This window comes from Mesoplodon densirostris, chromosome 15, assembly GCF_025265405.1.
Source record: "Mesoplodon densirostris isolate mMesDen1 chromosome 15, mMesDen1 primary haplotype, whole genome shotgun sequence".
Classification (NCBI taxonomy): domain Eukaryota; kingdom Metazoa; phylum Chordata; class Mammalia; order Artiodactyla; family Ziphiidae; genus Mesoplodon; species Mesoplodon densirostris.
This window is the reverse complement of record NC_082675.1, coordinates 12818227-12844043: the sequence shown is the minus strand read 5'-3', so window position 1 is coordinate 12844043 and position 25817 is coordinate 12818227. Positions and strand designations below refer to the sequence as shown.

Genomic DNA, 25817 nt, shown 5'->3' with positions numbered 1-25817 from the left:
TTCTGAAAACCAGTGATAAAGAGGAAAATCTTAAAAGCTGTTGAGAGGGGAAAAAAAGACTCATTACATAAGCAGAAGCAAACACAATATTTACAACAGACTGCTCATCAGAAAATATGCAAGCAGAAAACAATGGAACAAGCTGAAAGAAAAAAAAAAACTCCAAATCTAGAACTCTAAATCAAGCAAATATCTTTCAAAAATGAAGGTAAAATACAGATTTTCTTAGCTCAACAGAAGGCAATGGAACTTCACTTTAATAAATGTAACTAGAATAAATGCTATTTTAAAAAGTTCTTCCAGTACAAGGAAAATAGATGGAAACCTGGATCTACACAAAAGAATAACAAGCACCAGAAAGTTAATATATAAATAAATACAAAACATGTTTTCTAATTTAAAATTTTCCTTAAAAGCTATTAACTGTTTACAGTAAAAATAATGGATCATGGACTGTATACTAGATATAGGAGAAAAATTTATGACAACAACAGAACAAAGACCAGAAAGAGAAAATGGATTGTATACTGTTCTAAGGTTTTTTTATGTTTTTTTTCTTTTTTTTTTTGCGGTACGCAGGCTTCTCACTGTTGTGGCCTCTGCCATTGCGGAGCACAGGCTCCGGACGCGCAGGCTCAGCGGCCATGGCTCACAGACCCAGCCGCTCTGCGGCATGTGGGATCTTCCCGGAACGGGGCACGAACCCATGTCCCCTGCACTGGCAGGTGGACTCTCAACCACTGAGCCACCAGGGAAGCCCTGTTCTAAGGTTTTAACATTATAAATGAAAAAATGTATTACTTAAAGGCAAACTGAAATAAGTTAAAGATGCATATTATAAACTCTTGACCAGTCCTTAAAAAGTAAAACAAAGAGGTATATCTAACAAACCAATACTGAAGACAAAATGGACTCATTTAAAAAAAAAAAAAAAAAACCTCAAAATAATCCAAAGTAAGTAGAAAAAGACAAAAATAAAATGGGGGCTGCAAAAAATGGATGGGACAGGCAGGGAAAAAAAAAGCCAAGGTAGTAGACTTAAACTCAATCATATCAATATAATTATATTAAATATAGTCTAAGTACTATAATTAAAAGATATCAATTCTCAGAATGGATAAAATTTTTAAAGGCCCAACCACATACTGCTCACAAGAAATGCACTTAAAGACAAGTTAGATTAAGAGTGAAATGGTAGAAAAAGATACATCGTGCAAACATAACTTATAAGAGAGCTGCAGTGACTGGATATATACCAATACCTCTTGACTCCAAGAATACTATTACTAGGAATAGAGAGAGAAATTTTATAATGATAAAAATGTCAGATCTTCAAGAAGACATAAATCCCAAATGCGTAGGTACCTAATAACAAAGCTTCAAAGTATATGAAGTACAAACAGATATATCTAAAAGGAGAAACTGACAACTCCAGAATTATAATTGGAGATTTCAACAGGTTTCCTCTCAACAACTGATAAAACAAGTAGACCGAAAATCAATAAAAATACAGAAAAACGTGAACACTATCAACCAACATAACCAAACTGACATTTATAAAACATTATAACTCAACAAAAAATTACACTTTTTTTTTTCAAATGAACATGTAACATTCACCAAGAGAACCCATATGCTGGGCCATAAAATAAATATCAAAATATTTTTAATTTTTTTCTTCATTTTATTTTTGTCTGTGTTGGGTCTTTGCTGCTGCGTGCGGGCTTTCTCTAGTTGTGGTGAGTGGGGGCTACTGTTCATTGCGGTGTGCGGGCTTCTCATTGTGGTGGCTTCTCTTGTTGCAGAGCACGGGCTCTAGGTGCGCAGGCTTCAGCAGTTGCAGCACTAAGGCTCGGTAGCTGCAGCACTCGGGCCCTAGAGCATGCAGGCTTCAGCAGTTGTGGCACACAGGCTCAGTAGTTGTGGCGCACGGGCTTAGTTTCTCCGCAGCATGTGGGATCTTCCCGGATCAGGGATTAAACCCATGTCCCCTGCATTGGCAGGTGGATTCCAGGGAAGTCCCCTATCAATATATTTTTAAAAGTTGAAACTTCTGAATAGAAAAGTTAGAAATTAACAAAATAACTCTAATGCTCCCCTCCCCCACAAAATCTGTAAATAAATAACTTATAAATAATGCATAGAACCACCCCCCAAAAAATCACAAGGGAAACTAGAAAATATTTTGAACTGAATATGAAAAAAATATATATCAAAATACGAGGGATACAAGTCAAACAGTGCTCAAAGAGAGATCTGTAGCTTTAAATATTTACATTAGAAAGGAAGAAAGATATAAAATTGCTCTAAGCTTCTTCCTTTGGAAGCTAGAAAAGGTGTAAATAAAGCCAAATGTAAATTGATAGAAATGATGAAGAAAAGAAATAAATGAAATATAAAACAGACTAACAATAGAGAAAACCAATAAAATGAAAAGCTGGTTATTTTAAAAGATCAATAAAAGTGACAAACTTCTCACTAGGTTAATCAAGAGAGGGGAAAAAAAGACAAATTACCAACATCAGGAATAAAAGATGAGAAATTACTTCACATCATAATGACACTGTAAAGATAATGAAGTTACTATAAACAATGCTATGTCAATAATTAAAACTATTTAGATTAAATGGACTAGTCCTTTGCAACAATTACCAAAGTAACACACACACAAAGATCTGAACAGCCCTGTATCTATTAAAGAAATGGAATTCATAAACTAAAATCTTCCCTCAAAGAATTCTCCAAGGCAAGATGGCTTCACTAGTAAATTCTATCAAACATCTAAGAAATACCACCAGTTCTACACAAACTTTCAAAACACAGAGGGACTACTTCCCAAATCATTTTTAAGAGACCAACATTACTAAAACCAAAAACATTACAAGAAAAGAAATCTACATGCCAATATCCTTCATGAACACAGATTTAAAAATCAGTAACAAAATACTAGCAAATCAAATCCAACAATATATAAAAATAACATACCCTTCACATAGAGTTTATCTTGGGAATTCAAGCTCAGTTGCATTAGTCTGAAAGCCCATCAATGTAATTTGAATCAAGCTTAGTTCAAAAGCCCATCAATAAAATTCCCCATATTAACAAAACAAAACCTGTGCTGTGATCATATCAACAGAGAAAACATTTAACAAAATTCAACACCTAGGGCTTCCCTGGTGGCGCAGTGGTTAAGAATCCGCCTGCCAATGCAGGCGACATGGGTTCGAGCCCTGGACCAGGAAGATACCATATGCCGCGAGCAACTAAACCCGTGCACCCCAACTACTGAGCCTGCGCTCTAGAGCCTGTGAGCCACAACTACTGAAACCCGCACGCCTAGAGCCCATACTCCACAACGAGAAGCCACTGCAATGAGAAGCCCACTGCAACGAAGAGTAGCCCCCGCTTGCCGCAACTAGAGAAAGCCCGTGCACAGCAACGAAGACCCAACACAGCCATAAATAAATAAATAAATAAATAAATGAATAAATGAATGAATGAATGAATGAATAAATAAATAAAATAAAATAAAATAAAATAAAAGCCAACACCTATTTATGGTAAAAAGACTTAGCAAACTAGGAATTAAAGGGAACTTACTCAACCTGATTAAGGGGATATTCAAAAACCTACAGCTAATATCACAATTAATGATGAAAAATTGACCACTTTCCACATAAGATCAGGAACAAAGCAAGGATGTACATTCTTAACACACTTCTATTCAGCTTTGTACTGTAGATCCTAATCAATGCAATAAAGCAAGAAATAAAAGGCATACAGATTGGAAAGGAAGAAAATAACATCATCTTTATTCACAGACAACATCATCATGTACATTTACAAAAATTAAAGGACTTCAGAAGATCTACTAAAACTAATACAGTTGACCTTCCACAACACAGGTTTGAACTGTGCAGGTCTACTTATATGCAGATTTTTAAAAATACTACAGTACTACATGATCCGTGGTTAGTTCAATCTGTGGAGGTGGAACTGTGGGTATGTGGGGCTGACTATAAGTTATACTCGGATTTTTCAACTGTGGGGAGGGTTGGTTCCTATAACCTCCATATTGTTCAAGGGTCAACTGTAATTGAGTTTAGCTAATTTACATAGTATGTAAGATAAATATACAAAAGTTAATTATATTCTACATATTAGCAGTGAACAATTTAAAAATAATATTTAAAAGCAATACCACTTATAAGAGCATTGAAAAACATGAACTACTAAGGGATAAACCTGATAACACATGTTGCAGACCTGTACACCAAAAACTATAAACAATGTTCACAGAAATTAAAGACTTAAAGAAACGGAGAGCCAGAACATGTTGACAGCTTAGAATACCTAAAATTGTTAACCTATCAATTCTCTGCAAATTGATCTATGGATTCAACAAGATCACAATCAAATCCCTGCAGGTTGTTTTCTTTTGTTTTTTTTTTTGTTTGTTTTTTTTTTTAACAAATTGACAGGTTGACTCTAAAACTTATATTGAAATGCAAAGTACCCAGGAGAGCAAAAACAATTTTGAAAAGAACAAAGTTGGGAATTTACCCTGACTTTAAGATATACTGTAAGATTTCAGTAATCATGACAGTGTGGTAGTGGCAGAAGAGGCATGTAGATCAAAGGAACAGAATACAGGGAATTTCCTGGCAGAATTCCCTGCCGGAGTGGTTAGGACTCTGCACTTTCATTACGGAGGGCCCAGGTTTGATCCCTGGTAGAGGAACTAAGATCCCGCAAGCCACACTACACACATACATTCAATTGATTTTTGACAGTGATAGGAAAAACATATAGTCTTTTCAACAAATGATGCAGGAATAACTAGATATCCCACATGCAGAAAGAACTTCAATCCTTACCTCACACCACACACAAAAAAAAACTCAAAATGGATCACTTAATCACAGACCTAAACCTAATAATGAATACTGTGATACTTCTGGAAGAAATCATAAGAGGAAATCTTTGCTACCCTGGAATAGCAATTAGAACTCATATATAGCTGGCTGGAATGTAAAACGGTACAATCATCTTTTTAAAGTTGAGCAGTACTTTACAAAGTGAAAACTGTATTTCCCACATGATTCAGCAAGGGCACTCCTGGTTGTTTACAGAAATAAAAACATATGCCCCACACAAAAACCAGTACATTAAAGTTCATAATCATTAATAAATGAATGGATAAGCAAACTGTGGTTTATCAATACAAGGGACTACAACTTAGCACTAAAAAGGAATTACCTACCTAAGAAACAATATGGGGGCTTCCCTGGTGGCACAGTGGTTGAGAGTCCGCCTGCCGATGCAGGGGACTCGGGTTCGTGCCCCGGTCCGGGAAGATCCCACATGCCGCGGAGCGGCGGGACCCGTGAGCCATGGCTGCTGAGCCTGCGCGTCCGGAGCCTGTGCTCCGCAACGGGAGAGGCCACAACAGTGAGAGGCCCGTGTACCGCAAAAAAAAAAAAAAAAAACGAAAAAAGAAACAATATGAAGCCAGACAGAAGAGTATATACTATATGATTCCATTTATAAAATATTCTAGAAAAGGCAAAATGAGTCTACAGTAACAGAAGATCAGTGGTTGCCTGGAGGTGGCAGGTGGTTTCACAGACTACATGTTAGTCAAAACTCATAAAACTGTACTTGCTTAAGCTGGGTAACATTTTATTGTATGTAAACTATACCTCAATAAAGATCATCAAAAATGTATGTATTAATGGAATAACCCATGTAAAAAAAAAATCTCTCAAAGAAAAAATCTATTTTTAATATAGCCAAAGTAACCATCTTCTATATCTCCAAGGTAACTGTGAATCTCTCTTAGAAAGATATTTTCGAAAAAAATATTTTCATGCCTAAGTACATCAGAACACTGGTTAATGATTTATATTTATTAACCTTAACTAAAAGAGAACTCGTGGAATTTCTGGGAACTGAACTATTTAATGAAGTTCATTGGTGAAGTTGGGATGATTTCTTACGCAACTGCAATAACAGACTATAAACACAAATTTATATTACTTTCTCAGTATAGCAGACATTGTTGGCTGTCGACCCAAACATGAACGGCTCCTTCCTCCACAGTAACACACACTCTATACTGCTGGGGATAACAATGTGCTCACTTGAAGAACTACATTTCCCAGCCTCCCTGAGGTTAAGCATGGCCAGATGTGTTGTAAGGAACTTCTTAGAAGTTTCCTTTAAAAGGAGGGGTGTGGCCTTCCTACATTTCCTCCGCCTTCTATCTAGAATGTCACCATGATGATTATAGAGTTTGAGCAGCCATCTTGGACAATATGCTACTTGTGATAAACTAGAGATGATGGAATAATAAGAACGAACGAACCTGGGTCCCTTGATGACTGAGAAGTAACCAAACCAGTTCTGAAATGCTGCCTCCAGCTTGCGTGTATGCAAAAAAGAAATTTCTATCTTGTTTAAGCTATTTGTCTACTTTTTAATAAGCACATGATTATGTTACCAAAATAAATCATTTCTGATGAACATTTCAGCAACTGGCTTTTTATTTTTAAAAAACTAAAAGACTTTTAGTGAGGTGATGAATTTTTTTTAGACTATTACCGAGGTTTTTATCTTGCCCCAGTCATTGATCAAAATAAACTATCTTAATTTTTCATTTTCCATCTGGTTTCTCTATTGGGAATAAAGTAGTCTAGGAGAGAAAAATCTGCCTATCTGTGGGAAGAAATTTTAAGCTGCCTTATTACTCCATGAATCTGATGAACCTTTTTAAAAATGTAAACTGTATTATCACTCCATTAATCTCAGGCAAACCTATATGCTCCAGTGATTTCTACCTTCATGCTTATGCTAAATTATATGGTCTACACTGTTAATTTTCAAAAGGCTCAGAAAAGAAAGAGACCAATAATGTTTGGAATAGTTAGGAGGAGCTCCACAGAAGCTCTAAAGGATTTAGACAAGAAAAGAAAGAAGAGTACACAATACAATGCACTGGTTAAGCGTTCGGGCTCTGAAGTCAGTGACTGGGCTCCATCACTTGCTGGCTGTGTGAGCTAGGGCAGGTTACTTTAAACTCTTGCTTCAGTTTTCTTATCTGAAAAATGGGAACAGTAGTATCTATCTCATCAGGATCTTGATGAGAAAATTTATGTAGCTGGCACGCAGTTAAGCAATTACAGGCATTCAGTAAGCACTCTTAGCAAGGGCAAAATCTCTGAGATGAGAATGTGTATAACATGTAAAGATCTGACTTGAAATAAAGATTTTTGTTAGTGAATGGTTGGAAATTTTAAATAGAAAAAGAAAACAAAAGGCTTTTTAGAGATTAAATGCTTTTGAAAATAAAACTCACAAAATACGTATGCCCGTTTGTATGAAAAGATGCTCATAACCTCATTAGGAATAAAAAACCTGAAAATTTTAATACTGAGATTATTTTTGCTCAGAGTTTAAAAAATTTAAATGAGTAAGTTTCACAATAGGCGAGGATAGAAGAATTGGGCATTTATGTATTGCCCAAAGAAATGTAAACTGACACATCTTTTTAAGGAATTTATGGTTATAACTATCAAAATGCGTTAACTGTACTGTTACAGAAAAAAACTGAATCTTAATGTTTCTCACAGTTGATGGTTAAATAAACAATAGTACATCCCATCCTGTGAAACAGGATACAACTGTTTAAAAATAATAATAATAAAAAAGAGTAAAAAAAAAAAGAGTAAAGTATATCTAAATTTACTGACTTGAAAATATTTTGAGACTGATTTTATGACTAATATTTTTAAATGCTAAGCAGAAAAAGCATGTTGCAGGAAACGTTGGAGAATTAGCCCCTACCTGTAATTTTTTTAACGACAAATATGTCCATCATCAATGTGCATATGCAATATGCATAAACTGTGGTGTAAGAGTGAATTATAATTGCACATTGTTGGAACATAATATTAAACTAAAAAAGCAAGCTGCAGAGGAATATAGTTCCTTTATTAAAAGTTCCAAAAACCAAAATTATATATACTTGTATATATATACATACACACACTAAATACACATGATTAAAACCTTTTTTAAAAAATAGAAGATGATCAACATAAAATCCAGAATAGTTACCTCTGAAAGGAGAGGAAAGAGAATGGAAAGGAAAGATATCATAAGGACTTCACAAATGCCAAAATGTTCTTTTTCTTACTCTTGAGTATTAGGTACATGGGTGTTCACTGTATCATGATCGTTTCTACCTTATGTATGATTTATACACACTATTATCTAATGAAAACAATTTTGAAACTGCATTGTATAGGCACACAAACATATTTTTAAAAAAACAAATTTGGAATGATAAAAATTAAACTACCAGTAGTTACCTCTATATGGGGGAGGGGAACCTTCATGTTTTATGTCAGATCCTCCAATATTAACAATATTGGATTATTAAATTATAAATTATAAATTAATTAAATTTATAAAGTACTTTTCTCTTAAAAATTATTATTATGAAAATGGTAACCACATGGAAAATGTTAGGCATACAGCTGAATAAAGAACTATATTTACCCTGTGATTACATCTACTTACCAAAAAATGTGCACATTAACAGGAAGAGCTGGAATTTATATGATCTAATGGAGTGCCTGGATTATGTGTAATTTTTTTATATGTAGTTTTAATTTCTTGGAAGTTTTATTTCTTGGAAATATTTTGTTTTTCATTAGTATGACCTCACTTGGAGAGAAATTAAAGAAAAATGACAACTGCAAGAAAGCCAACTCTCCACCTTCAGGGTAGCCAAGTGAAAAATCTACCCACATGGGAAGGCTGAATGAATTACAGCCAATTGACAATGGATAGCACATGCTGTGCCAGTAAGTGCACTCAAAACAACTGGAGAGGATCCCCACCACAGCAAGGAGATTATATCAAAAGGTTCTGAAGTGCATATGTACATTTTAGCGCTTAACTGAGAACTGGTGCTGCCAAATAAAAGTGCAGCGAGGTAGGGAAAGCTCCAGAGCACAGGGAGTCCAGGAATGTGCTTAAAAAGGAAAGGGGTATGCAAAGATGGGCAGAGAGGGAGAGAGGAAGGGAAAAGTTTTCCCAATATGCGAGGCAGAAATCTGATACGGCATAACAATTTCACTCTCAGTATCTATAAAAATATTGTCCAATCAGAAAGCTAAGTGCTGAGGGAACAGAGAATAGAATGATAGGAATGAAAATTTAAAGGAACCCAAAATGAGAATGAAGAATAGCACCAAAGATACACACAGTTTTGTGGTCTTTACAAATGTCCTCTCTATTCTATCCACTATGACAATTCCTAAAAACTGGCAATTTCCACAAAGGCAAGAAAAATTGGGGTAAAAGTCTATTTCATCCTACCAAAAATATCACTAATATGAAATTGATAGAAAGAAAACCTTTAAATAAAAAACTAAGTGAAAATAACTCAAAGCAGATTTACAGAGGGAGAATGTAATCTGCTTTCTGAGCTTACCACTTTTTTTTTTTTTGGTTTAATTCAACATATTTATTATTACAAGGGAATATACAGTGGAGAGTTGTTCTAACCTCTACTGCATTCCTTATGAGCCGGTAGTCAGCTGTTGGTCTCTACATTGTGTTTCTGAGGCTCATCCATGATGTTGTGAGCTTACCACTATTAAAAGCAGAGGCTCTATGGAACAAATGATGATAGAGCCGATTGCTGTTAGGGCACTCCCCCCTCTATTTTCTTTCTTTCTATCAAGAGTTTCTCCATGCCCATTTCTGATAATCAAAAATTCAAGGGCTTCCCTGGTGGCGCAGTTGTTGAGAGTCCGCCTGCCGATGCAGGGGACAGGGGTTCGTGCCCCGGTCCGGGAAGATCCCACATGCCGCGGAGCGGCTGGGCCCGTGGGCCATGGCCGCTGGGCCTGCGCGTCCGGAGCCTGTGCTCCGCAACGGGGAGAGGCCACAACAGTGAGAGGCCCACGTACTGCAAAAAAAAAAAAAAAAAAAAAAAATTCAAGAGCTCTTCCCCTACCAAAATATTCTTGATTCCCACCTATAACCACCACCACTCACAACCCACACCTCTCCACCTACCCCACCAGTCTTGCCTTCTCCTTTCTTCCCCAACTTTTTAATCCACCCCTCCTTTCTCATAAATCTTATTCTCAATTTAGGAAAAAAATCTTGTTCCCACTGCCTCAAACCTTTTCTGAAAATAGGCAGGTTACATAGGCTAATGTTTGGTTTTACTTTCTTTTCACTATCTCTTGTCTTTCTGCCCCCAGCTCTTGTCCGTAGTTAATTTTAAAACTTTTGAGTTCCACAAGGCTTAATTTTTATTATTATTTTTTTTTTTGCCGTACGCGGGCCTCTCACTGTTGTGGCCTCTCCCGTTGCGGAGCACAGGCTCTGGACGCGGAGGCTTAGCGGCCGTGGCTCACGGGCCCAGCCGCTCCGCGGCATGTGGGATCTTCCCGAACCGGGGCACGAACCCGTGTCCCCTGCATCGGCAGGCGGACTCTCAACCACTGCGCCACCAGGGAAGCCCTACACAAGGCTTAATTTAACAGCAAGAACCCAGGCTCAGTGAATACTTTCATATATGCCTGTGATCAAAGCACAGGTCTTCTGCTAACAACTATAGCTCATGGATGTCGCCAACAGTTCTTTGTTTTGTATAAACGAGAATGCGAATGCTATAAAACCAAGAATATCTGTTTGCCATTTGATTCCTCTCCTATGACATACAATATTGGTCACCAAGTCCTGCCAAATTCTACCTCCAATATACTACTTGAACCCATTTCTTTCTCTCTATTCCTACTGGCCCTGCATAATTTCTCAGATCTAGACTATTCTAAGAGCCTTCTCTCTGCCTTTGGTTTCTCCACTATTACAATCAACACTACACAGAGCCCACGATGGTTTTCTCTCTGAAACATAAATCTAATCAGGTCATTATCCTCCTCAAAAGCCTTCAGGCATTCCCCTGTGCATACAGAATAAACTTCCAGCTTCTTCATGTTATCCAATCTGGCGTCAAACATCACCTTTCAGGCTTGTCTCCTATCTATTAAAGACTAAGCATTAAATAAAAATAAGTAAATTTAATAAAAGAATAATTTCCAAGGATATCTAGAAATATTGTATGACTCATTAATGTATTATTTATGTAATTATTTAGGTAACTGATAGATTTATTCATCTCAACCATATACTATTACCTCCAAACTCAAACTTTTACAAAACAGCTAAATAAAGTTTTATCCAACTAATGTATTAAAACTGGATTGAGCTGTTTCTATTTTCAGTTCTAATATTAAAATGTAAGGTAGATCACAAGTATTTTAAATCAATAGCTATTTTCTAAAATGAATGTTAACATATATTGCCAAATTTCTCACAGTTTTCTGGAAATTGTTAAAGTCAGCTCTTGGAGTTCTTAACAGTGTTATCACATCTACCATATGAGAAAGCTTGACAACAAAATCAAAGTTACTGTAGGAGATAAGCAACTACCTTAGTGAATCCCATTTGTTTTCCTTCTAGACTATTCCTTGAGTTTACCATATAAACTACCAAACCAGACTACTCATCCTAACACAGTCATTAGAAAAGTTTCCTAAGAACAAGTAAATACTTCTTTTCCAAATCAAATTTATAAAATTTACTAAAGAAGACAGTTTATTAGCTTACACATATCTAAGTATGGGTTCTCACGAGAATCATTCTGTTTAATTAAATGTTATAGGATCTTGCAGACAGACTCAAGAATAGCACCATGTGTCTGGGTTACAAAGCTCAGTTTCACCATGACATCACCAAACAGCAACAAAATATTATTTTCATACATATCTCAAGTAATTTATAGACAACTAAAGAATTTAGTCATTTGGGATCACAACAATTGATTCAATCCATGCAGATGATTACACTCTGTACACTCTGTATGTAAACCAATATACTTTGAAAAATCTTTTTAGTAACTTAGACTTTAGGGTTTATATTTCAGAAGGTAAATATTTATGGTCTTTAGTAGCTATGATGTAGATTTATGCTCTGGTATAAATTCTAAATGTTAGACTGTTCAGGTGTTAAATAAATCTGTACAATTTAAAAGTGCCTATTATTTATTTAGCATAATTATCATTTAAGTAAATTTTCCTAAAATATCTATAGCTCTAGGATTATATTGCCACACTTTCTGACAGGATTTCAATTCCCATTTTTTAATGTGAAAAGTATTTTAAGAAGAGAAGGAATTATAAATAAAATCATCTATGTAACATGAAAACCATTACTGAGAAAAATCTCATTGAATTCAAAAGTAGAAAATAATACTTGCCACTGCAACTCACTCTAAATAATATAGGTGTGCCTGCTATAGGTAAAACATCCTCTGCACCTCCCCTAACACTGAATATTAAGGCAGACCATGAGAAATTAAAATCCCAAATACGTATGAGTGCTAATCTTCGCCTGTGGAAGAAGCTGCTGAAAGAACATGTATGGGACACTGGATGACTTCCTAGGCAGTCTCAAATGAGTAAAGCAACGCTAAGTGGGAAAAGGTAAGTACTTCGGTCTCACAGACCAAACTTTCTGTTAAAACCTTAAGAAATTATCTCAATTTATTTATCCCAAGGCTCTTCTTTTTAATTACTTCAGTCTAGCCAAAACTGAACCTCAGGATGATATCTAACGTTTGCTAGACAGACACAGACAGGGCACAACTTACAATTCTATTCCTCCTCTTACGATAATTTGCTTTGATCCCCAGAAAGCAAAAATGCCACCCCCGCTTAATCTGTCCCAATATCTAGTCTTACCAATCAGTGGGCCACTAAATCTACCTCCACTGAAACCATACTGAAACAAAGCACACTGAAGCACTAGACAAAGAACCTGGGAGGCAACCATACAAGCAAGGCTGGAACTCTTGGCACACATGCATAATGTATACATGCCAACAGAGTTGGCGCTTGAACTGCCCACCCCGCAGAGTTGAAAATCCACATGTAACTTTACAGTCAGCCCTCCTTATCCACGAACTCAATCAACTGCAGATCGCATAGTACTGTAGTATTTATTTATTGAAATAAACCCGAGTATAAATGGACCCATGCAGTTCAAACTCATGTTGCTCAAGGGTCAACTGTATATCCAAGAGTAGAGTTCTTCCCAGGATTTTTGCTCATCACCCGTAAGACCCCCATCAGAAGGCACTAAATTGCTGACTTAAGCAACAATTTAGAGCACAAAGCAGAACTAAGAGAAGAGAGAAGAAAAGACACTGACCAAAGAAGTATACTTTAAAATTTATAAGATTTTCTGGGGTGGCTGACTAAACTGTCTCTAAAAGAAATTCCATAGGAAAAGGACCATAAAAATATTACGGACAATGGCATCAATATCTGATTCATTTCAAGGGGGCTTATTTTGAAAAAGGCTTCTCATTTGGGCAGATGTGTACCTGTTCTGGTGTGACTAGCTCAAAATCAGTTTCGTAACTGTGAAGTGTACAACCGAAGGAGGTGACATTTGACCTACTTAAAACAACCATTAAAGGAAAATACAAACAAAAATGGTTAATAGTAACAAGCACATCAAGTAAAATGCACATCTTTTAGCTAAAAAAAATTTTTAAGTGTTTATTCAGGCTCAAGCTCAATATCTTTAATCTGTGAATTTAAAAAGCACTCAAGCTACAACTGAGATTGTCCACACTTAACTCATTTCTTATATGCTCACATCTTTTATTTCTCATTGGTGTCTTGCTCTTTTCCAGTGTTAACCCCATCACCTGGGTTCCTAATACCATTTCCAGCCAGATTGTTTCATCAATTATCAACTTTTCTTATGTCTTTCATCTTTCTTTCCATCTCTCCTTCCATCTCTCCACTACTGTTGCTACTAACGTATAAACACAAATGAGGCTCTTGCCTTCTGAAAAATTTCCTTCATCTACCTTTCAATCTTTTACCTTCCCCACTCCCACATCACTGCTTGCCTCACATCAACCTCCTTCAACTGAAAAGTGTTCCATTCATTCATTCTGCAAGCCACTGTAATCCAGATTCTACCCTCAACAGTCAAATGTAATGATTTCAACTAAGTACTAAGCTGCCCAAACAGCAAAATTCCTCGTCTTTCACTCCTAACCTCTCCCCTTCAAGGTCCACCACAGTTGTCTTTGAAAATTATGATTCTTTTTTTTTAAATTTTTAAGTCAGATAAAGCAAATTATATTGCCTACTGAAAGCACATTAACATATATATTCATGACTTAAATGTCTAGGCTTCATGAGAAGTAATTCTGGATCAAAATCTAATTTGTTTTAAATGAACGAAATTTTTAAAATGATAGGTTACACAGTTCAACAATTCCAATTTGTCTATGTAAGAGAGCAATCCTAGAAAAGCTTTTAAACATATTAGTAAATGTAATACCATTTAACACACTTGTTTTTCCTCAATTCATTTCTCATAATAGTTTCTATATTGCCTTGGATTATCTCCCGCTTTTAGTTTCATATCCCATCTGCTCATTTAAGATTCACGTCTGTCCAGTTTCTGAAATATTTGTCACTTTAGTCATTAGCATTTTGTGTAATATAGCACTGTTTTTTTTAAAGTTCAGAACCGAATTATTTTAGAAAACCGATTATTTTAACATCACCATTTCTTAACCTAAATCAGCCTGCCCACACTTCAAATTTTCCACCTAACAAAAACCAGATTTCAGTAAGTTTTTGTACTGTTTTTTAAAAGGAAACCAAGAAGCAAGACCATAAATTAGAAGTGCTCTCCTATACACCACTTCAGGAAATACTCTCAAGGACAGACCCAGAGCTGTCAACTGAGCTTCCAAAGAATATCCTTTGCATTCCCCTCTAGCAATCCATATCCATCCATTCCTTCAAGAGCCAGTTTAAAACTCCCCTTCTGAGTTTTTCTGGCTGAGTTACTATGCTATCTGTCCATGCTGCTTTCCCTCTGCATTTACCATCTACAATCTTAGAAACTAAATAGTATATGTAGGTCTTTATCCTACATATCAGACCCTTAGCCCTTTTGTAAGCCCAAGCCTGATTTCAATCATTTCTGATGTATATACATGACTGGAAAATGAATACATATTGTTCTAAATTTCTCAAGCATAACATATAAAAAAATTAATATCTAAATATTAATTTATTGGTTACACCATCCAGTGTGGTCACCCCCAATTCCCTTTTCACTTCACTGAGGCTCGTTAAGTCCTCATTTACCACACAAAATAGCAAGTAGAAAGATTTTCTCTAGGGGTGAGTGAAAGAGGAAAGAAGGGAAGAGCTAAAGGGCAAAGAAATACAAAATCTTTTCCTGATGACATCACAGAACCTATCACTAATTCCCTACATTTTAATAAAAGTATATCAGTAAAGAGGAAGCAGCAGAGCAGCGGATACCTTCAGGTAGGGATGGGAAAATCGGCTTCAATCCTTGCTCCAAAACTGCTGTTCTTCCCATTGGGAAGGAACCATGCTCACCTCTCAACACCCTCTTCAAGCCTCTCTTTCAGATAGCAATCCTCTCCTAGGCCTTGAAGTGGGCCTAGAGGCTGGGTCATCCTCACTCCCACTGCCTGCAGCATCTAAGATGGGTTTTAGGGAGTGCCTGCTCTGATTGCCAGCAAACTACCCAGAGGAAAGGTACTCTTAATATCCTCAACTTTCCCATAAAAATGCTCCCATAAATAGCATTCGAGTTCTATAACACAAGTAATTAAGTACAATAGGCAAACCATCATTTGTAGCAACAGAATTAAGGGTAGGTTTTTATGTGAAAGCAAACTTACATACAAATTACCTTTTTCTGATATTTAGAATGCTGAAAACCACCTACATGTAAAATTCTACACTTTGGATAAAAACTTAGAACACTATTCATATTCGACATGACTAAGACAAAAACTACAGATGGGGGAGGGGCTTTCCTTCCTTCAACAAAGTCTAAACAATATTTTTAGATGTTGCCACATTATTAAATGGAAAATAGAAACTGGCTGGTAGCTGAGGATATATACTTTGTTCAAAACAAAGTAAGGGTTGTGAGACATGTGTGTGAAACTAAAACATGATTTAGTCTTTAAAAAGAAAAAGATATTTATTAAGTACTATTTCTGACATTCCCTGAGACAACTCTCAAAATGTTAATAGAACTGCTATTTAAAGTTCAAAGAGCACTCCAGAGCTGCCAAGGAATTAATAGCTTAAACTACTAAATAAGAGCCACGGTTCAATCTCCAGTCTCAGCCAGTCAGAGCTCAGGGCTGGTACAGCAGAATCACCTAGCTTATTAAAGACACCACACAACTGAGAATCATATAAACAAGTGAAAAGTTGTTAACATCTAAAGATGGCTTATTTATGAAGAAAACACAAGAACAATTTAATCTTCTGCTCCCGCCAAAAAAGCACAAATACAATATAGCTGCCATACTTAAAACAAGTAATTTTGCCATTCCAACTTCCTGGTTAACTGCCTAGGGCTACTCTATAACTTCAGTTGTAATTTGCCAGAAGTCTCTTCCTATTAAAAAACATTATCTACTTATCCAAAATACTTTTCTTAAAAGATACTCAAAATGATTTTTCACACCGCCTGACCTCCATATTTCCTTCAAGTTTACAGGAGGAACTGAGGCACAAAACCATTATGCAAGCAACCAGATGTAGTCACTAGTAGAAAAAAAAAAAAAAAAAAGTCTGAATACCACTCAACTTTCCCTATTACCGACCAGTTTACTACCCATTTTACTGAGCTCATGCAAAGTAATCTTATAACTGAAGGTTGAGCAAAAGCCCTCATATATGGCTTAGAGAATGGAAATGAAGGAATTCTGGATCAAGCCCCAAACAAAATCTCCAACAGGTTCCAAAATCTATAGGTTGCCTACCACATTAGACAAAACCTAAATACTAACTGAATTCCTATTCCTTTGAGGTATAAGCATGTCTCCCTTGATCAGCTGGAATTCTCTTTAATAAAGATTTTCTAGAACTCATCTAAAATATTACCAAGCCACAGTACATACAGCCTAGATAATGGATATTCAGAACACAGAGCTAAACAGCTAAATAAGTTTTTAAAATAATAATAAATAACATATTGTGATCAGGACCTAAATGGGCAATGAGAACTCCCTTAGGGAACAAGGTGGCGAAGTTGTCCAGTCATTCGTTCATTTAACAAAGAGTTAATTAGCACTTAACTGTGAAGAGAATGGAAAGATGACTTAGGGTCATAGCCCTACAGAAGCTCATATGATTATCAGAGGTAGAGAGAAGGAGGTACACGGAAGGAGCAAGAGTGACAAGTTCTACCTGTGGGAGTCTAGGAAATCTTCACAGAGGAGGTGACATTTGACCTCCTTAAAAGATGAGGAGGATTGTGCCAGACATATACACGTGCAAAAAAACTAGGAGCTGGTTCCTGAGTTGGATAGATGTACGTTCTTCCTCGTTTCTCTTTAGGACATTAACATTCAATCATGAGAATTACCAACACAAAATGTTTTTTCACACCAATTATACTTTTGAATACCGTATTACCTCTCAAATTAAGCGCAGATGGACTGTGGAACTATATGAGGAAGCTTTATGTGTCTTATGCAAAAATACTTCCTCAGAAATGTATCAATGATCTTGGGGGGGAGGGGGATCACAGTTTTCAGGCAATTTAATTTTAGATGATCAATCTTTAAAACTTCCACTCAATATTATAAAGAATTCTATGCACAATTACATTATTTTATTTGAAACAAATCATTTCCTCAAATTTAATTTTAATATCAAATGTCTTAAATATATCCAATTAAAGTAGTGACTTAATGCAAATTAAGAATTATTCCAGTAAAGAAATCTAGTGAAGACTGAGAAAAAAATATTTACCTGCAAATCTACCTAATTCTCTTTATCTTCCCCTTTTCATTTTTTTTAAGTTACAAATCTAAACTGTAAAATAAAGGTACAAATGAAATTTTAAAATAATCAACTCAGGAGGTTCCTTTAACAGTAATGGAATTTCACTGTACTGGAAAAAGTACAAAATGCAGAAAGCTGTCAACCAGGGCTCTGTGCTATTTCACAGTAGTAGAAATACGGTTTTAATAAGTTTCTACCACAATTCATCTGGAATGAGAAAATAAACACTCAGAAATATACATAATAAACTATAGAGTATGAAAATGCCAGTGACATAAACGTTCTCCCTTGGACACCACTGATTCTTCTAATTCTCACCTAGAAATTAATGAAAACTTCATCTTTCTTGACTAGAATCCAAATGCACTCTATAAGACATTTTATCAGCTTAAAAAAGGAAAACAACTCTATTCCAACAAACATAATTAAAACATGCTAATATAAATGCAAGTAAAACAGGAGCTCCTAAAAGAAGACTATGATAGCCAATTTATGAGGACAAAATCCAACGATTTCAAAAATTAAGTAACAAAACACTGTAGTAGGATGGGGAGCTACCTCTGAAATAAACACCAACCATAACATTTTAAAAGCATTTAAAACTATTTTTGTATCAGCTAAAGCAAAGATAGAAAACTATACTGATGTACATAAGTGACTTTATACTAAACAAAAATTGGGCAACCATATATATTTCATTCATGCAAACGAACATGAATTTACAATTCCTCATTTATGTTAATATTTACCAAGATTAATGGAAAATCATCTCCCCTATGTAATGAAGTGAATTCCCCCAACAGAACAAAGCTAACACCTTCAAATCTTTCGAATAAACAATGAAAGCTTATACTATAAAAGGAAATTATCTGAATAGGATCAGAAAGTTGTTAAATGATTCAAGTGGGAAGAAAAGTCCGAAATTCCAACACACACTACAAATATTGATTCATTAACTCCAAATCTCTAAGCAAGTCCTATGAAACAAATGTGGGTGCAAATTTTTTTTAAACTATTCCCACAGCACATTTTTAGGCTATCTACCTAATTACCTCACTTTGCAATGCATTAAATGTAATTTCTTGAAATTGCAATGTTTATACAATGACAAAAATAGGAATTCTGGTGGATACAACACACATGGTTTGTAAAGCAGTTTAGCACACAATACATTTTAAATAAGTGACACTAAAAGAAATGTCACAGAAATCCTTTTTCTCCATTTCTAATAAATGGCTGCAATGCACAGCTCAGTAATAATACCTAATATTCAACCATATTACTAATTCTTATAAACTTTGTCTAATCTCTCTCAATAGCTAACTTCTATGAAATTAACACATCACCCACTTTCAGAAAAACAACAAATCAGTACCTTCTACTACTATTTCAGAGGAGGAGATAATTATTTTCTTCTACTGAAAATAAGTCAAACCATTCAGAAAAATATCTAGTCTGCGAATTCCCTGGTGGTCCAGTGGTGAGGACTCTCTGCCAGGGCACGGGTCCGACCCCTGTTCAGGGAACTAAGATCCCACAAGCCAGGCAGCATGGCCAAAAAAAAGAAAAATATCTAGTCTACCTTTGAATCAAACTTTGAGGAACAGCTGAATTAACTGTTCATTAAAAAAAAAAATCCACATAATCTTATTACTATTTACACTGAATTTCACTTCAATTTTAAATAATTTAACAAATATAACTATAGAATATGCTTATCTTTTGCAAATATATGATATAGAGAATACAGCATAAACTGGTGACAGTATCTTTCTTATTACTCTCAAGAGCAGAGGAGACCTTTGAAAGTGTTTGATGAATACAATTAACTCACAATTAACTAGGCTAAATTAGCCAGTGAACAAAAAAGATGAATCAATCTTTCCAAACCTAATTAATATAATCCACTACTATAACTTAATGTTAATTAAAAGAATGCCTTAAGAGATTTTCTTCTCCAAATACCTAACACTATCATGAAAAAAAATGCCAAAATATTCCAAAGAAAGTGCTAAACTACATAAGCACCTGGCATAAACTCAACACTCATTGTCCTAAGGCAACCCCCCTGCCTTTATTCTCACAAAGAAACAGCCCCAACCTAACTTCCTCTCAATGAGCACTTCAAGCAATAACACAGACATATTTTGCAGCATATAAGTCTTAGGTACATTATTTTCTCTTTAAAATTATGGACTCATCACACGTACAAATGGCTCTTTAAAACGGTCCAGTAAACTGCTACACTATGCCTTAAATTGCTGTCTATTATGTACTTAAAAATATTTACTAGCAATTGGAGGTTAATATGGCAATTATTACTGGGTAGCTATTATTGCTATTAAAAATATACAAATACTGCAACACCATGTGCTACTAACAACAAAACACTGAACAGAGAACATACATTAGCAAATTATAAACATTTTCATTCAACAAAATGAACCATCATGAAAAAAAGATGCCTTACGTGTAAATACTAAAATTGGAAATTGGGATGAAAAAATACCCCGTATATTTACTGGCACTTGAGAAGATTAATCATTCCTTCTTCCTCATTTTCAACTGACAGTCCTCCCCATCTGGTTCTAACTCAAAAGAATAGATCTCAAAGTTTCTACATCTACAACTCTCTTCCTTCTCTGCAAAAAATATAATAAATCTCTTCAGAAAAAAGAAAGCAGGTCAACAACAGATTACCTTAAAATCTTCAAATATAGAATGAATGGTCCTTAATAAGAATGATATACTAATGTGTGTTTCAATTGAGGAAGGAAGAATGATACCATCCCCCAACTACCCCATAGTCAGGAAGATGCTAAGCAAATAAAACAATACGAATGTGCAGCACACATAATTAAGAATTAGACTGCTGTTGTGTCAAAGAGTATATACTTAAATCTAGTTAAAGGACACAAAATCGCTTTTCTCCATATCACCTCGATTGAGAAACAAAGTAAAGAAACAAAACTAAAGATATACTTACAACTGGAAATTATAATATGTCTTTCCACAAGGGTGAGTTGACATACCATAGGGTGCAGTGGTACACTTTCCAAAAGGGCAGATTTAACACACTGAAGTGAATTATAACTGAGTGAATATATAACAAGAGTCTCCCGGAAACGTGATGGACAACATGAGAAAACAGTTTTGAGTCACAAAGGCACAGCCAGGCATGCATTTAATGCAGTAGCTACAAATTTCACAACTGTAAGAATAAGAAACACATACAGGGCCTCCCTGGTGGCTCAAGTGGTTGAGAGTCCGCCTGCCGATGCAGGGGATACGGGTTCGTGCCCCGGTCTGGGAGGATCCCATGTGCCGCGGAGCGGCTGGGCCCGTGAGCCATGGCCGCTGAGCCTGCGCGTCCGGAGCCTGCGCGTCCGGAGCCTGTGCTCCGCAACGGGGGAGGCCACGACAGTGAGAGGCCCGCATACCGCAAAAAAAAAAAAAAAAAAAAAAAAAAAAAAGAAACACATACAATGACCCATATCATATATACACAATGGCATCTTTCACATGTTAGGAAAAGGGGGCAGGGGGTGACAAAGAATTTAGGAAATGTGATGCCATGCAGCAGAAATATCAGAAAGCAAAATAAGTAAAGGACTGACAAAAACCTTAAGGCATGTGACTGCACAAATCAACTTTTGCTAAGCCATATGAACACCTCAAGGTAACACAAACTGGGTGGATCATTACTGTGTTACAGAAGTTTATAATCTCTAGCTTACATTTCAATCTACATTAATATGAGTATCTAGGAAAATTCTCTATAAGCAATAGTGTTCTCTGCTCAAAAAAACTGCAGGCCAAAAAGAAAAATACATGCCATTATAAAGCACCAAGAGTTCTTATAATACATGCTTTATTTTGAACGGGTAATGATTTTATCTCCTTTGGAATTATTCTATCCAGTGTACTTCAGGCAACATTTTTTTTTTTTTTTTTCCTGTATGCGGGCCTCTCACTGCTGTGGCCTCTCCCGGCGCGGAGCACAGGCTCCGGACACGCAGGCCCAGCGGCCATGGCTCACGGGCCCAGCCGCTCCGCGGCATGTGGGATCTTCCCGGACCGGGGCACGAACCCGCGTCCCCTGCATCGGCAGGCGGACCCTCCACCACTGCGCCACCAGGGAAGCCCCAGGCAACATATTTTTGATATCCCAGGTTGCTGCTATATCTAATTTACAAGAAAATGCTCAATTTGGAATGAGAAAAATTTACAATATCAGCAGTTCTTTAACCGATTCGTAATTTTTTTAATTAGCACCAATCCACCCTCCACCTAAAAGAGAATGTAGACATTCTATAGTCCTTAAAAAAAAAAAGTCAACCCATGCCTTTCTGCATTTCAAAGTTGCTACCTCAAGAGCAATTCTGTTTTAAAAAAAAAAAAGTATATTCAAAAATCAATTCCTGGTTTAAAGAGGTTTAGGAGAGAAATACCCAAAGCACAAACCTTTAGTCAGTCATAAGGCACAGAATCCGCTCCCACAAATTGTTTCTACAAAAGAATCTTAAACATCTTATCTCTATCAACATTATCATCCTTACTTAAGCTTTAAAAGAAAAGAAAACGAAAAAAAGTAAAAGAAATGATATATACTAAAGACTGGCTACACATGGATTTTCATTTGTCTACAAAACGTACTGTATATAAATTAGCCACATATATACAAGCCATTACCAGTCAGCATGATATACGGTAATTTGGGGGCTCTCTCCTCACTAATATTGGTCTACTTGGTTATTTTAATTCCCTGATAAAGTGTCAACGTGGTCACCAGCCGCCAAACAAAAACCTTTTAAATACCCCTTAATCAATATGTTTGCTAATCTATGGAAGTCCCTGAATCTGACTAATACTAAATGATAGACTGAAAAAAGAAAACAGGAGGCAAAATGAGTTTTATTCCCATATATCAAAAGACCAAGGGAAAATTATCACAGTACGGACAGTAAGAATCGCAACTTACAATTGAATTTTAAGATTAAATATCCGAATAAAAATGCTGGAAAAAAAAATGACCTGATCCTAGTACAAAGCACAGATAGTATGTCACTCGGTCTTTGTAGGTAAAAATCACGTTTTGACTTTTTTTACCTGCATAATGAAATATATTTAATAAAATAAAGCTTCCATTTGAAAAGTTGGCAAGAATTTGTATTTCTCCACTAGTCTCAAAGAAAAAAAAATCTATGCTACCCATAATTAAATGTAACTAATTACAATTTGAACACTAATTTATCCAGTGTAAACAAGGATTAAGAGGAAATAAAGCTCTATCTACAGCAGAGGTTACAGAAAACAATTTCCAAAATGCATGTTCCCCAAAGGCAGTCTCCCCAAAAGGGTACACAACTTAAACTAAGTTGGGTTTTTTCAAGCCTAAATTAAACCGTTCAGCCAATTTTCCAATTATATTCTACGCTTGAAACATAATTGCCCTACATCTGTTTACAAATCTTTGCTCAATATTTAAACAAATTCGTAGTCTCCCGGGCACATAGCTCTACATACAGTAACTCATGCACAAAGCACATATTTAAAGACCACGCACTGCAATTATTAGCCTAAACGCCAGGTTTAACAACGTGAATGTTTTCAGAGCTAGGTAATACGACCCAATAAAAAGCAAAGATGGCATTTACCACCAAATGTCACCGCCACCGCCAGGAAAGAGTTGCTGGAGCCCTATACATTTTTAATTTCGATGAACCTAGACGGCGTCGTCGGGTGCCAGGCTTCCAGGAGAACAATTGACACCCTAACTGCTTCAAGATTAAGGCAGGCGATTCAAATCCGAAGGAAAAGTTGTCAATTATCAGAGAGACAGCGCGAGAGAGGCGAAGGCAGATAAAAGCGATGTTATCAAACCGCCCAGCTTGTTGCTTTTGTGTGTGTGTGTGGATTCGTTGTTAGGAGAGAGAAAACAGTTTTTAAAAGACACAGGAGGAGAGAAAGAAGAAAAAGCTTTCTCCACCTTCCGTCGGCTCGGTGCAATGGCTTTACGGCTCTCCAGCGTAGTAAGCCCCGAGAGGCAGACGGCTGTCGATGTTTACAATCCCGGGAGCTTCGGGTGCAAGAGTCCTTTACTGACACAATCGCATTCAATCAACTGTTTTCGGGCGAAATTGCAGGTGTCATTATGGAATTTTTTTAAAATTCAAAAGGCGGGCGGGCGGGCAGCCGATCCGACACAAGGGGGTAAAAGCTGCTTATCGCAGGCGCGGGCATCACAAGGCAAAGCCTTCCACATTTAGGGAAGAAAAGGGGGGGAAATGGGAGGGGAAGGGGAGTGCGATTGCAACAGAGGGTGGGCGTTCGAAGTGCGACCCAGAATCCGCAGCTTTGAGACTTCCACATGCAAATTCCACGCCGAGCGCCGCGCTCACAAATGATTTTTAAAGAGCCAAATAAACACTGGAAGGGATCCAAGACGAGGGAGAGACGATCCAAAAGGGGGAGAATCGGCGAGAGGCGAACGGCGGGGAGAGGCGAGGGAGGGGCGAAGTCCCGGCGGCGGGAGGAGAAAGTTGGTCGGCGGCGGAGGTCGGCGGCAGAGGTCGTGGACCCCCCCCTCGCGACACAACCCCCTCCCCGCAGCCCGACTACTCACCAGCGAGAAGAGGTTGGAGTGACAATCCTCCAGGCTCGCCCCGTTCGCCACCCAGTTCGCTGCCGCAGTCATGATCCTCCGCGAGCCCGGCCGCCAGAGCGGGGCATGTCGGAGCGAGGCGTCCGAGGCGAGGCCGGGCCGGGCGGCGGCGCCTCGCCGGGGAGCGCGGGGCGGCCGGGCCGCCGCCGCCGCCGGTGGAGGGCGCGAGGGCCGGCGGGCGGGCGGGCGGGAGGCGCCGCGGCGACGCCGCGCTGGGGGCGGCGGGCCCGGGCCGGCGGGGGGGTCCGCGGCGACCGCGCGGCTCCTTCCTGCTCGGGCGGCGGCGGCGGCTCCCGCGGCTCCGGCGGCGGCGGGGGGCGCTGTCCGCGCGGCCCGGCGCCCTCCCCGCCTCTCAGGGCCGCCGCTGCCTCCCGGGCCGGCCGCCGCCTCCGCCTTCCCTGTTCCTCAGCCGCCGCCGCCGCCGCCGCCTTGTTTATCTCCAGCCACCGACTCCCCCTCGGCCCCCGCCGGCGCGTGAGGGGAGGCGAGCCCCGGAGTCGCCGCCGCCGCCTCGGAGCCGCCGCCGCCGCGGAGCGCGAACTCGCGAAGGGGGGGGTGCGGACGAAGCCAGCGGGCGACCCCGGCAGCCGAGCGACGTCCCCTCCTTCCTCTTCCTCCCCCACCCCCCCCTCCTCCCCAGTCAGCCTCGCTTCTCCTCCCTCCCGGGGCTCGCTCGCTCTGACAGCAATGGCGGCCGCCGACCGCGGCTCGGCCCGCCATTGGCTGGCGCTGCGTCACGTGACGGGCGCCGGCCGCGCTGGGGGGGCGGAGGGGTCGGGGGAGGGGCCGGAGCGACGGCCGCGGCGGCTCGCGGGCGGCGCTGCTGAGCCGAGTGGGGACGTATTCTCCGGCCGAGAGAGGGAGGGAGACGGAGACCGAGACGGAGAGGGAGAGAAAGAAGTGCAGGCGGCGCGGCTCCGGGGCGGGCGCGCGGGCAGCGGCCGGGCCGGCGGCCTCGCGCCCCGCCCCCTCGGGTGCACAGACCTCCGCTGGGCGCGACTGCGAGCCCCGGGAATGCCCGTGGAGGTGGCTGCGGAGGGCTCGGAGCCCCTTGCCTGTGCCCCGGACCGCCCCGGCCGGCTGGGTGGCAAGGGCTTGCCGTGGGCCAAGCAGAAGATCCAAGTGTTTCGGGGGTGTCTCCTCGAGGTCTCACTCCGTCCTCCGCGTTTTGCAGATGAAAAAACTGA

At 38.6% G+C, this 25817-nt stretch overlaps 1 protein-coding gene across 2 annotated transcripts in view; it reads right to left on the bottom strand.

The window, feature by feature from the left end:
- Positions 1-24753, bottom strand: part of MED13L (mediator complex subunit 13L) — a 294830-nt gene extending 270077 nt beyond the window's left edge. For both annotated transcript variants that reach the window (XM_060119709.1, XM_060119710.1), the window contains exon 1: positions 24592-24753. In XM_060119709.1, the coding sequence (XP_059975692.1) occupies positions 24592-24663 (72 nt within the window). In that variant the 5' untranslated portion in view covers positions 24664-24753. The remainder of the gene's footprint in view (positions 1-24591) is intronic.
- Positions 24754-25817: the final 1064 nt, after the last annotated feature.